Below are 14,630 nucleotides of genomic sequence, written 5' to 3' on the forward strand. Positions count from 1 at the left end.
GGCTGTCAGAGCAGAAACAAACACTGATGCTCTCTGTATGTTTTCCTGTCATCTCTGGGCGTGTTCATATATAAACTGCTCAAGATTATTTTGTCTATTAGATTGAAAGATCTATAAAACCCATACATTTACCCACCCCCTTGAAGAAATTGGGACAGAAGTGGTTGAAAGAGGACAAAAGAGATGGATTAAAACACCAGGTGTAAACGTGTATGTGTCTCCCTCGTCCACTTGTGATCCGATCGACCAAAATGCATTTTAACTCCAGGTGAAAACAGGGCCTGTGTCAGGCCCTAGAGGAGACCGGGTCTGGAGTCGAGTCAAACCTGCTGCTGGACAGAACTGGGCGTTGTGAAGAAAGAGGAAACAGTGTTAAGGTTAATACATTGAAGGACAGATTAAAGACACATTTCCAAAACATTTTCATGAGGCTGACATTACAGAAGTGAGAGCACACACCTACAGTTCGGTCCATAACTATTTGGACATTTGTCATGATTTTTGATATTTTGGCTATGTAATCCAGTACAGATAAAATTAAATGAGAAAAAAAAAAAAAAAAAATCTATATACAAATCACTATTGTTATTCAAATTTTTATTCTTCCACACAATAACATTATGGAAGAAGCTGGGTGATTATTTTGCTCATCCAAGAAATTATGCAAATATGGGAAAAAATCAATTTTTTTATGCAGTCATAAAGGTGTAAATTTTAATGATGATTTAGCATTGAGGTCATATTTTGTGGGGGTGTTTTTGCACTTGTTGCTTTCTATACAGATGTGTTTAATATTCTGGCCACCCCATGCATGTAAATAAGAAACCCATCTGAACACAGTGTAGTGAAACATCACCTTTAACTATGAGCTCAGTATTGATTTTACACATTTCTGGCTGATTATAAACTTCATTAAAGTAGAATTCATTGCAGAGCTGTTGTATTGAATTACATTAGATTGTAAATGTGTTCCTAATATAGTGGCCACTAAGTGTATGCAACCTCCTTACTGTGTTATTCTCTGGTACTTTAATGAACTGGCAACTAAGTGTTGCTAACATTAACAACAAATCTAATAACTGAAGAAAAACGTTGTTTGACAACGAACTTGTAAACATAAAGGTAAATGTAGCCTAACTGATGTCAGGTTATGTAGCTAAAGTTAGTGAAGTGTTGGTCACTTAAGCTAGCTGCAATTAGAGTCTAACTAACGTTATTAACTTCCAATAAACATTAACTAAAGCTGGTTACATAAAATACAACTATTGACTAAATTCATGAGAAGTCAGGTAATGCATTCAAACGTCAAAAATGCAGTAATTTCGTCAACTTACCAGCGACTGATCTTCAGAATCACTGAAAATGAATGGGGTTCAGCGCTGGAACTATCAGCGTTTGGAACTATCGGCTGCTCCACGACACGCGTTACTTCCGCATTCCAAAGTTCCTATGGAAGTTTATGGGAGTGTCGCAACTCTGTTTTTCAACGGCTCTGCTGCTTCGCATCGCGAGAGGCTTTGTGACGTGAGACTTTGCTGCGCACATGCTTCAGCAGCTTTTTTGGCTGGTAATATGACTATATAGACACCCAAAATGATGCACAAGATGTGAGTTTGTTGTAGTAGGAGTTTCAATCAAAGTTTATTTACATCATTCACACAAACCCTAGTTACACTCATACAGACATTATTTTGCTATCTACAATTTCGCCACTAGATGTCACTGAAACGAAGCTTTGAATGAATGAACCCATTTTCAAAACAATTGATGAAGTGGTTCAATACTGGTTCATTGCTTCATTTGGACATCACTAGTTTTCAGCCAATCAACGATCAGAGAATACTGCAGTGAGAACGTTGTAGGGAGATGTAACAGATGTGGGCCTTAAGCCCCGGGTATACTTCACTTTCCGCGCCCGGACGCGTCGCGCATGCAGTCGAGTCCGCGGAACTTTCAAAGTATACTACACCACGGATGCACGCGGATGACCGCGTTCGACACATGCGCAGTATAGTTTTTTTTTTCTATGCTCTACCAGACATCGGAGAGCCGCACTGAGACATGTCATCAACGGGACAGGATTGGAGAATAAAAGTAGTGCATCCTTTCCCATATTTTTACTTATCTCCCTCCATGAATTTGCCGCCCTAAACATGTCTTTGTACTCTTTAAAACATGAATTGTACAAATGTGGGTACTTTCTAATCTCTTCGCACAAACGCTGGTCAAGTTCGCCGTCCATTGTCGTGTTTTTCTGTTTTTTCAAGCGTGTTGTTTTTAAACCGGTCTTTTCACACTCTTCTTTGACGGCTGAACACTGTGCTCTGTGGGTATTGCCACCTAGTGGACTCTTCTATACTGCTTGCGCATGCGCTGTTGCACGCGGACTGTCCGCGCGGTCTCGAAATTTGGGCTGCACGCGGCCAGGGTGTGCGGCCGGCCGCGAGCCCTCCGCATGACGAAAATTAACGGATTGAGAGGGGAGAAAATGGATTTTGGCGTGACATTTCTTGCGTGTGCGTGAGATTGATGCTGAAAGCGTGAGAGTTGGCAACCCTGCTAAACAAAATATAGGATATTTAGTGTTAGAGTCAGAGAGTTAAAATATTCAATATTTTAAAGATTGACGAGCACAAGCAGCTTTTGCTTAGTAATCGGCTGCAAGCTATCAATGGTCAGCAAAACAACTGTATTTAAACACACACAAAACACCATCGCATTATCCCTGGATAACTTTTGAATCACTATAATGAATATAGTGTATAGTGAATGATGAATAATGAATTTATGAATTCACTATGTTCGTGTTGTTTACATTATATGCACTTAGGCACCTATTGGCAACAAAACAGTCATTTGAAGAGTTTTAATCACTGCCTGCGGCTCCGACTCATGGCCTTGTTTATGAAACCATATATATATATATGTGTGTGTGTGTGTGTGTGTATATATATATATATATATATATATATATATATATATATATATATATATAATATTTTTTTGTTATCATATTTTGTTTGTATCATTTTTAAATCTGGACATTTTTTTTCAAATGACTCATATATATAAGTCAATTAATATTATTAATTATTAAAATCATTACATCTGTTTCAGTAAATCTTGCCTTGAATATAGCAGGCCTAAATACTTACAATTGTCCAGTACACAGAGTATGGCACATAATCGCTACACTGATCTGGGCCACACACCTCACATCCACAATCGGCCCAATTGTCTGCCGTCATGCATGCAGTACACAGAGTATGGCCCATAATCGTTACACTGATCTGGGCCACACACCTCACATCCACAATCGGCCCAAATGTTGTCTGCCGTCATGCATGCAGTGCCATCATTGCCACACATGGCCCACGGTTGGCTGACATGATGCATGCCAGTGCCGGCAACACGCCAGCAGTGCCATTATGAGGCCACATTTGGGCCAAGTCTGTTTGCTATGTGGGACCCTGTTTAAAATCTGTCACAAAATGATTGATTTCAGTAAATTTCACAAACCTTTGGGAAACATATATAGTTTGTGTCACCTAAGGAAGCCTATTTAGACCATTAGGATTATTAGCAATGTGGCATTATTTATTTTCATGACACTTAAGCAAGATATATTCAGAGGGCAAAAGGACCGTCTTCTGTTGTTTCTTTCACATGTGAATTCATTACAGATACAATTGGTTGTCCTCTCTGAAATGTTTAATGTACACACACAGCACCCCCCAGTGGTGATGTGACAAACATTTATTACATTTATTCACAATGTCCACAAGTCTAACAAGAATAAATCATTTGTGAATCTGAAAAAGATGATGGATGATAAATGCTGACCTTATTTATATTTCTTAAAACATGATGACGCACACAGATTAGTTTGTTATTCCATCAATGTTCATTGAAAAACTCTCATACAATAATAAGAATATAACAATGCATGAACTTACAGAAATACTAACCAGCCAGAAAATGTATATATTTATATGAATTTGAATGCAACATCAGAATCAAACTGTTAGATGTATGGAAATGTGTTGTTTTTGACAACATCTCACTGTAAGACTAACATCAGTCAGGTTTTTGTACAGTGTTCTTGTGTTTCCTGTGACTGTGGGCCTCAGAGCACAGTAATACAGAGCAGAGTCTGATACAGCAGAGGAGATGATCAGATTCACATGTTTGTCTTCTTTTCTGTGACTGATGGATATTCCAGGAACTGGAGGATCAGCGGGAATAACTGTTCCATAGGTTTCCAGTATGAGGAACTGTGGTGGTGAACCTGCATATTGTCGATACCAGTGAAGACTTTCAACAGAACCGCTGTAGTTACAAGAGAGTTTCACACTCTCGGTCTCAGTGGCAAATGCTGCATCACTGTATGGAGTGATGACCTCTTTAGCTCTGTTACCTACAACAAAAACCTATTTCAGCATGTTTAAAATGAGATATGATGATGTAATGATACATGTAAGATTTTACCTTCTGTTAAAGTCAACAATATAAGGACACAAGTGAACATGATGGTAGCTGCTGCTTGCCTGAGTGATGCTGTATGTGATGCTGATCACTGAACTAATGTGTTTCTGTGTTAAGCTCCACCTTCTGATGCAGATAACCCTCTTATACACACAGAAAGTAACATATATTTACTATATATATATAGCTACTATTCACTTTAGCAGAGGAGATGATCAGATCCATATGGATTTTCTTTTCATTCAGTTTTCCAGAAAATCGAGGATCTAGATCTAAAATTTTGGATTTTTGAGAAACTTTTCCTGTAGCATGAAATATGACGAAAAGGTATTCAGGAGCTGAGTTGGGATACTGGCACACTTTGGGATAGAACATTTACATTTACATTTATGCATTTGGCAGACGCTTTTATCCAAAGCGACTTACATTGCATTATTCTATACATTTGTATGAGTATGTGCAAACCCTGGGATCGAACCCATGACCTTGGCATTGCTAGTGCCATGCTCTAACCACTGAGCTACAGGAAAGCTCACATATACTCACATGTTAGAAAACAAAGCAAAACCAAAACCAAAACCAAAAGGATAATTTCTAGGATGATGTTTTAGTTCTACCAGAAAGACTCGGGGAGGTAAGATAATGTGACAACCATATTTATTAACAATCAGCATGCAAAATGTTGTAAGAAAGTTCTTTGGCGTAGGCCCCGTCCGTAGCTCAGATCCTAAAGGGTTGCAGACTCTGCATTTCCTGCCTGAAGATGAAGGCAGGGGCATAGCCGACCCCCCTGGGAGGTATGGACAGGGACCATCCTGGTGGTGGTGGGGAGGATGGAGGCAGGGGCGCCTGCAGGATTTTATCTCAGGGTACGCACAGAACCCCCACATTTAGCGTCGTCAGGCTGTTTGTGCTTAATGGATAAAACAACGGAATTGCGCATTCAAGTTTATGGGTGCTGTAAATTTTACGTTTGACTTTACAACACACAAATGCACACCTTTATGTATTCTCATTCTCTCTTTCTCTCTTAATATGTCGAGTGCACGCAGATAGATTTTAATAATCAATTTAAAAATTATGTAAAAAATAAAAACGGCATTAATTAGCGCCCTCTCAAGGTACACACAGTGCGTACAGCCGTACAGCTGCAGGCGCCACTGGATGGAGGTGAAGGCTTGCGTCAGCATCTGTGGACTCAAACATGTGTCAGCAATCTTATATACTCCAAGTGCAAGATAATGATTGGTTAGCTGTAAACTTATTGGTGACGTAACATTGAGTCCTCCTGGCAGAACTTACGCTAGAGCTTTCATTTCAGTTGATCTGCAGGACAAAGTGTTACTGAAGTAAACCTTCATTCATTGTCTAGCAGAGGATTTCTCCAGCTATAGCACCTCCTCTTAAAGCTACAGTCTTCATATTCAAATAATCTGCTGTAAGAGTGATATTATTATTATTATTATTATTATTATTAATAAACTTTAAGTTTATTATTCAAACAACACTGTAGTTTGGACTGTTGATGTGACATTTGCAAAAGTGACACTAGAAACATGTATGAATTGCTTATACATTTGATTTGACTCATTTTGACAAAGTCAGTCAAATGAAGGATTAGTTTATAATTTATGAATCACCTGAAAGAACACTAAATAACTTTTTATAGCACCAATTACCCATGGAAACAATTGTACACTCAGTTAAATTTTAACCGATGTTACCATATTCTGTTATTCACAGAGCATTTGTGGCTCATATAAAGACCAGCTGTGGTTTGATTTATAGTTGATTAAGTACTTGTTCAACTTCAAAACAATAATTTTGTGTATGAGTCTCTCACATGTTTTGTATTACTGGGACACTAAATGTGCAGTCATAAATAATTATGTAATTTTAAGTCACATTTGTCAAACTGATTGTGATTTACAGTATGAAAATAATTCTGGATGATTCCATATAGAATATGTACTGTATTACTGTATGTATCTTTTGTTTTGATCTCTTTTCATTTTTCTCTAATTTGCCTTTATAACTTGAAATAAATTTCCTCTAACCACACACAGGTGTTTCCACAATTATATTATGTGAATTATAGATTGTGGGTTTGATGTGGCTTGAGATCAAAGTGAAAAATGAATTTCAGTTTTTGTACAGCTTCACATAGACTTTGTATCACTGGGCTCCAGCTCTTAGAGCACAATAATATAGAGCTGAATCTGACAGAGTCACACTGTTAATAATGAGTTCAGTGGATGATTGGGGTGTAGTCGACTGAAAGTGAGGATCTGGTATATCCTCAATATGGCTCCATGATCCAACACCTTTCCTCAGTAAATACTGAGGTTCTCTGTTTGGATACTGTCTGTACCAGTAAAGGATAACATTATTGCTGCTTGTATCATATGTACAGCTCAGTGTCACAGACTCTCCTTCTGTCCTGATTATATTTTCCTTGTCTTTTGGTTTAATGCTGTCAGCAAATACACCTGCAAGAGAATTAATTATATTTAATAAAATGTTAATTTAACCCCGTCCTTTCTGTTGTTACAGTAACAGTGCTAAGAATAAACAACATAAAAAAGTAACAAAATATGTCAGCATGAATAAGTATGTGCATAAAAAACACTTTGAATCCTCAATATATTTAGTCTAGTGCTGATAAATGAAGTGCACTTTACCTGATACTGTTATAAGAAGCAGAATACATCTCTCCATGGTGGGAAATTTTCTAATAAACTATATGCTTTATGATTTTAATTTGAAAGGTAAATGTATGAATGTAATGGAGAGTGGTTTGTGCAGCTACAGTATATTGTCTGTAAATGTGGGTGTGGTTTGAGTTTCTCATATTTAAACCACCTTCTGTCTTGTCACATTAAAACTGAGATAACTGTCAATTAATAGGATTTTTTATTGATCTGTTGCACTTGATCTCTTATATATAGCTCAGAGTCTCTTTGTGTTTGATATCTTTGATTATTCTGCCCTCTTTATTCTGTGTGTAGAGGAAAGATATCATTAGCTTTTCAAAAGTAAATAGTCATTCACTCATTTGCATTTATAGTTTTTGTTGTAACTTCACCCCCTAGTGGCAGATCACAAACATTTACATGTTATCACAAAACTGATGCATTCATATTGGAGACTATATAATTGCGAATTTTCTCCTACTAAATAGTGGACATTAATTTCTGATAATTGGTAACTTTTGTTTCAGAATTTCATAAATGTTTTCCCAGGTTTACATTATATTGCCTTTCATGGGAAAAATACTGAAATTTTAAGACTGTGAAAGAAAAGCATGACAGTTTGTTTCAGAATAAATTGTGATTTTTCCATCACTAGCAATTTTAAAGTAATCTTGTTTAATCATTTCGTTTTAAAATTCATGAACATTACCAATGCATTTTATTCAACAGTGTACATCTGAATTTGGCATATTTTTGAATACAAAGTTCAGAATAAATTAATAATCAAATAGTAATTCGATAGCACAATTATATATTCTAAATGCATGCCTTCTTGTGTTTGATGGCTAGACATCATTGCAAGTTTGTGACTTTATATTTTTTCAGGTTTTTGTACAGTGTTCTTGTGTTTCCTGTGACTGTGGGCCTCAGAGCACAGTAATACAGAGCAGAGTCTGATACTGCAGCAGAGGAGATGATCAGATCCACACTTTTGTCTTCTTTTCTATGACTGATGGATATTCCAGGAACTGGAGGAGTAGCTTGAGTAACGTATCCTGAATAATCCAGTATGAGGAACTGTGGTGATGAACCTGCATATTGTCGATACCAGTGAAGACTTTCAACAGAACTGCTGTAGTTACAAGAGAGTTTCACACTCTTGGTCTCAGTGGCAAATGCTGCATCACTGTATGGAGTGATGACCTCTTTAGCTCTAATACCTACATAAAAAAGGTGTAAAAGGAGCATATTTAAAATTATAATATTGTGTGAGGTAATTATACAGCACAAGTAAGGTTTTACCTTGAGTTAAAGTCAGCAATATAAGTGCACAAGTGAACATGATGAACAGGTTCCTGCTTCTCTCAGTGATCTGTGATGCTGAACTAGTCTGTGTTTGACAGACCTGTGTTAAGCTCCGCCTCTTGACATAATTCTTTAATAAATTACAGAAATTTTAAACACAAAACAACTTAAGCAATTGAGAAATTAAACAAAAGCTCCATTCAAGTGTTGCTGATTTTGTGTTTGATATGTTCTTTATATGCTTTTTCCTTGCAGTTGCACCAGAACAACTCTTCAGATCCAACAGAAATTGGCATATTGGTTTAGTTAGATGACAAAAGGTTATTGATGAATCAATATTCAGTAACACTTTAGTTTAGGGTGGAATTCTCACTATTAACTAGTAGCTTATTTGCATGCATATGGCTATTACTAGGATAATGCATAAAAAGCACATATTAATGCCTTATTCTTCATAATTATGTTCTACATCCCTTAATCTTACCTAATACCTAAACTTAACAACTACTTTACTAACTATTAATAAACAGTAAATAGAAGTTAATTGAGTCTTAAGTTGTAGTTAATAGTGAGAACTGGACACTAATTTAAAGTATGACCCAATGTTCTATACCTCAATTAACTAAAACAATAAAAGATACACTGTTTAGCCTATATAACATTTGATATTCACCAGCTGGAAATCAATTTGACTAATTTTGAAATTAGAAACAGCTTTTAAAGATTAAACAAAGAATAAATAAATAAATAAATAAATAAGTGAATCGCTAACAGCTTCTATTTTACAAGCCCACCAGATGGCAATCTAATCTCACTGACTACTGCTAGTGTTACTACTCTCACTTTTGTTTTCTTAAAGGTGCCCAAGAATGCTTTTTCACAAGATGTAATATAAATCTAAGGTGTCTCCTGAATGTGTCTGTGAAGTTTCAGCTCAAAATACCCCATAGATTTTTTTAAATTAATTTTTTAAACTGCCTATTTTGGGGCATCATTAACAATGCACTGATTTACACTCGACGCCGCCCTTTAAATGCTCACGCTCCCTGCCAAACGAGCTCTGGACTATATTACAGCGCATTTACAAAGTTCACACAGCTAATATAACCCTCAAATGGATCTTTACAAGATGTTCGTCATGCATGCTGCATTCATGCTTCGAATTATGTGAGTAAAGTATTTATTGTTGTTAACGTTTTATTCTGAGTGAATTTGAGGCTATATGCTCTGTGGCTAACGGCTAATGCTACATTGTTGGAGAGATTTATAAAGAATGAAGTTGTGTTTATGCATTTTACAGACTTCAAGTGTTTAAAAATGAAAATAGCGACGGCTCGTCTCCATGAATACAGTAAGAAACGATGGTAACTTTAACCACATTTAACAGTACATTAGCAACACGCTAACGAAACATTTAGAAAGACAGTTTACAAATATCAGTAAAAATATCATGATATCATGGATTATGTCAGTTATTATTGCTCCATCTGCCATTTTTCACTGTTGTTCTTGCTTGCTTACCTAGTCTGATGCTTCATCTGTGCACAGATCCAGACATTACTGGCTTGTGTAATCCCTTAAACATGGGCTGGCATTATGCAAATATTGGGGCGTACACCCCGACTGTTACGTAACAGTCGGTGTTATGTTGAGATTCGCCTGTTCTTCGGAGGTTTAAACAAATGAGATTTATATAAGAAGGAGGAAACAATGGAGTTTGAGACTCACTGTATCAATGATGCGCGGGTTGATCCAAAATGAGCGGGTGCCTGCGGTCACCCGCGGTCACCCGCGGTTACGAGTCATCCAAAAATATTTTTAATGATATTCGGGTCGCGGTCGGTCGGGTCGTTTGAAATAAAGATGCCAATTAAACCTTTGTAATTTTCAGTTTTACTTACTAAAGGTTTCAGTTTTACTTTCATGGGTATTTGTGAACATTTATTTATGGATATTGTAGCCTCAGTCTTTGGCTTAGCCTACCTGTTTTTGTTCGTCTAAAATGCGTTAATAAATAGGCTACTTAATTAACATATTCTATCACTGCATTTTGTGTTTGTGAGAGCTTCAATTGGGCATTCACGTGGCGAAATAGCCTAAGCCTGCTAATACAAGTGGGAAATCCTTATTTACCATTTGAATGTTGAGCGTTATTAACTTTTGAATAAATGCTGACGCGGGACAAAATGCCCGATTTCCCAACACGTTGAACTGAGCAATGCCATTGTACCATTTTAATAGGCTACTTTTAAACGCATATAGCTCAGTAATGTCAGTTTTATGTATTTTCTGAGAGGGGGCGGGATTTTTGTTGGGAAAGTCGGGGGAGAGACGCACACTTCGATTAGACTGGATAAACACATGCAGCATCTTAATTGTTAAGAAAATGAAACGAAATAAATGAATAAATCAAGCCTTTATTACATAACACTAGGCTATATCATACAACATTCAGAAAAAGAACAGTTTGTGCTCCTAAGGGCTTTCACACTTTTCCAAAAGAGGGCCTTCTCTCAGTTGACCTGCTGATTAATTCTTCAAGCAGGGTCGAAACATAAACATCGCATTCATCAATAATATGCATCTAGACAGCTGAAATGGAAAATGATGGGCCGCCTCAAGAACTGCCTGCTCTCGCCGCTGCACCTCTGAGCGCACCACGTCAGGTCCTGAAACATTTCTCTCCTCCACAGGCTGGATTAATGGATATTATTGGCCAGGGAGGCTGATGGGGGGCGTATGGGAGGGGGCGTCTATGGCCCAATGACGCTACAATGAGCATTTACTACTTTTAAAAAAATGCGGGTCAGGAAGCGGGGTCGGGTACAATATTTTCCTTTTTTTTTTGCGGTCCGAGTTGCGGGCGGGTTAGTTGAAAACGTCGGTCGGGTGCGGGTTGTTTATACATTGACCCGCGCATCACTGCACTGTATGTCTTTTCCATGTACTGAACTCTTGTTATTTAACTATGCCGATGTAAATTTAATTTTTGAATCTAGGGTACCTTTAATTAGGTTAAATTAGGATTTTGGAGTTGGGCATAGTTTATGTTTTTAGGATTTCACTGTTAGAAAGCAGTGGAGAAAGTTTCTGACCACCAGCTTCAAGCAGGTCCGACCGCTGCTGACTAGAGAGAGAAGCACAATGAATACTGTAGTGTTTTAGTGAATTGAGCTGGTGGTTTTTGTACAGTGAAGTTTGTTTTCCTGTCACTGTGGGCTCCAGGGCACAGTAGTACATCGCTGAGTCTGTCACTTTGGCAGAAGAGATTTCGAGATACGTATGGAGTTTCTCCTTATTCAGTGTTCCAGAGAATCGAGGATCTAAATCAATGACTTCAGACTCGTGTAAAACTTTCCCAGTAGCATGATGAATAACGAAGAGAAATTCAGGTGCCGATCTTGGATATTGGCGATACCAGTATAGACTCACTGCAGAGGAGTAGTTGCACGACAGGGATATAATGTCCTTTTCTGTTCTATATACTTTAGTTTGAAGCGGCGTGATGACATTCCCAAAAATATCACCTGCAGAAAGAAAAAGAAAAATGTAGCTAATTAAAAAAAAAATGAACATGTTAAACTTAAAAGGGGAAAAAAGGGACAAGCAAGTAATAAACAAAAATCCTGACAGACTGGAACAGAATTCATACCTGCGAGGGAAAAGAGCAAAATAAAAACAAACAGCATCATTTTTCAGGACGATACAAGAGTTATTCTGCAACACCTGTCACTGTTACTGAAGAAAGCATTCGTTTCTCTCTCTAGCTAGCTAGTCCCTCCCCTTAAATCTGCAGTTCATAAACTGCAATGTATGGAAACCCATTTCTAAATATAAACAGTTTATTTGAAATAGAAATATTTTGCAAGATTATAAATGTCTTTACTGTCACTTTTGACCAATTTAATGCTTCTTTGTTGAATAAAAGTTTTCATTTCTTTCAAAAAAGCTTACTGACCGCCCAATTTTTAAAGGTTTTATGCTTTTAAAAATTACCTGCATGTGATTCAAGAGTTGATGATTTATGGAAGCCCATGTCTAAATATAAACAGTTAATTGTGAATTTAATTCTCATAATTGTAACTTTATTATTTATTTATTTTTATTTTAAACTGCTTTTTAATTTTTTACTCTAATAAAAGAATACATCTGACCAGTGAATGACACATGATGTAATCCAATAAGTTGTCTCTGGTCTTCTTGCTGGTCTGTGAGCGTTCATGTGTTTTGGAGGAGGCGTGGCTTTGGACAGCGATTTTATTTTCTTATTTTTTTACTCTGAGACAGAAATTCAGTTAGTTGTAGATGCCACTAAAGAAACATTTTTTGGCACCATACAGTTTTGTTATTGCTATAAGTTCACAACAACAACAAGGTTGAGGAAACCTGAAGAGTTGGACCTAACCAACAAAAGAGATGCATTTGACTGTTTTTTTCTTTTTCTTCTTCTGCAGCAGGTGTTATCACATCAGTTATCCACCACATAGATGTGGTGGATAACTGACACACTATTTATGTGTGTGTTTTTGTAAAGCGTCTGTGGACTTTGTATCACTGGGCTTCTGCTTTTTAAGAGCACAGTAATAGAGAGCTGAATCTGACAGATTCACATGGTTAATGGTGAGTGAAGTGGATGTAGGAGATTTAGTTAACTTATAACGACTGTCTGATACACTCCCTTCATCAGACGAGCGAGTGCCTTTAAACAGCAAATACGTCGGTTCACTATTAGGATACTGTCTGTACCAGTAAAGGTAAACATTATTGCTGCTTTCATATGTGCAGCTCAGCGTCACAGACTCTCCTTCTCTCCTGGTTTTATTTGTACCTTCTTTTTTTGGCACAATGTTGTCAGCAAACACACCTACAAGAAAATTTGTGCTTTAGAACAATAATAGAAATAACCCTGAAAAAACACTAATTAAATAATTTATATGCACTATCATTCAAAAGTCTGGGGTCAGCAAGAATTTGTGCTCACCAAGAGCTCATCATAGATTAAAATTACTATTTATTTCAACAGTCTTCAGTGTTATGATCCTTCAGAAATCATTCATGCTGATTTGGTGCTCAAGAAAAAGCATTTATTTGAAATAGAAATATTTTGTAACATTACAAATGTCTTCACTGTTGCTTTTGATTAGATTTATGTATGCTTCCTGAATAAAAGTATTATTCTTTTATTCTTTAAAAATTCTCACTGACCCCAAACTTTTTAACAATAGTGTATATATATATAATGTGTATGTATATATAATGACACTCTAAAAAAGTACCTGTCATGAGAATCAGCAATTGGCATCTGTCCATGTTAATATTCCGAGTGATTTATTTTGTTTTAAGCCTAATCATGTTCGCAGGGACAAGAGACACTACAATGAAGGACTTCAGGGAATCCCTGTATCTCATGTGAATGAAGAAGATACATTTCACTGACACTGCAGTTTGAACGAGTTCTAAGTTCTAAAGAGTATTTGAGTGGGTGTGGTTAGTGACATCACTCACTAAATACACATACACTGGTTTGTTTTTTGCATCAACTTTAATTCATCCATGTTCCAGGTCACAAAAACAATTCAGAGAAACTACACATTCATCTGGATGGTGAAATATACTTTTTTTTTATGTTCTTGTGTTTCCTGTGACTGTGGGCCTCAGAGCACAGTAATACAGAGCAGAGTCTGATACTGCAGCAGAGGAGATGATCAGATACACATGATTTTGCTCTTTTCTGTGATTGATGGTTATTCTTGGAACAGGTGGATCAGCTGGAGTAGTTACTCCTGAATCTTCCAGTATGAGGAACTGTGGTGGTGAACCTGCCGTATTGGCGATACCAGTGAACACCACGAACAGAACCGCTGTAGTTACAAGAGAGCGTCACATTGTCACCGTCAAGTGCAAATACTTTTTGCTTTTTGGAGTGATGACTTCTGTGGATCTGGAACCTGCAGATTAAAGTTGCATTAAGTTCAGCACACAATCATGATACACACATCTCTGATATATAACTTTTATTAATTTGGAACAACAAAATCATTAAAAAGAGCACAATTAAATTTAAATTATACATTTCATTGTATTTCCTTAATGTGATATTTTTCTAAAATATGCAATATTATACCTTCAGTAGATGACATTAGTATA

At 36.9% G+C, this 14,630-nt stretch overlaps 1 pseudogene and 2 gene segments (V, D, J or C); all 3 read right to left on the reverse strand.

The window, feature by feature from the left end:
* Positions 1-4,016: 4,016 nt before the first annotated feature.
* LOC125261272 lies at positions 4,017-4,619 on the reverse strand. The segment is given in 2 exon segments: positions 4,017-4,417; positions 4,489-4,619. Coding segments are annotated over 2 exon segments (441 nt in total).
* Positions 4,620-6,540: 1,921 nt separating this feature from the next.
* Positions 6,541-7,380, reverse strand: LOC125261297. The segment is given in 2 exon segments: positions 6,541-6,974; positions 7,167-7,380. Coding segments are annotated over 2 exon segments (351 nt in total).
* A 6,392-nt stretch (positions 7,381-13,772) lies between these two features.
* LOC125261300 lies at positions 13,773-14,629 on the reverse strand (annotated as a pseudogene).
* Between the last annotated feature and the right edge of the window lies 1 nt (position 14,630).

Source organism: Megalobrama amblycephala, unplaced genomic scaffold (genome assembly GCF_018812025.1).
Source record: "Megalobrama amblycephala isolate DHTTF-2021 unplaced genomic scaffold, ASM1881202v1 scaffold385, whole genome shotgun sequence".
NCBI lineage: Eukaryota > Metazoa > Chordata > Actinopteri > Cypriniformes > Xenocyprididae > Megalobrama > Megalobrama amblycephala.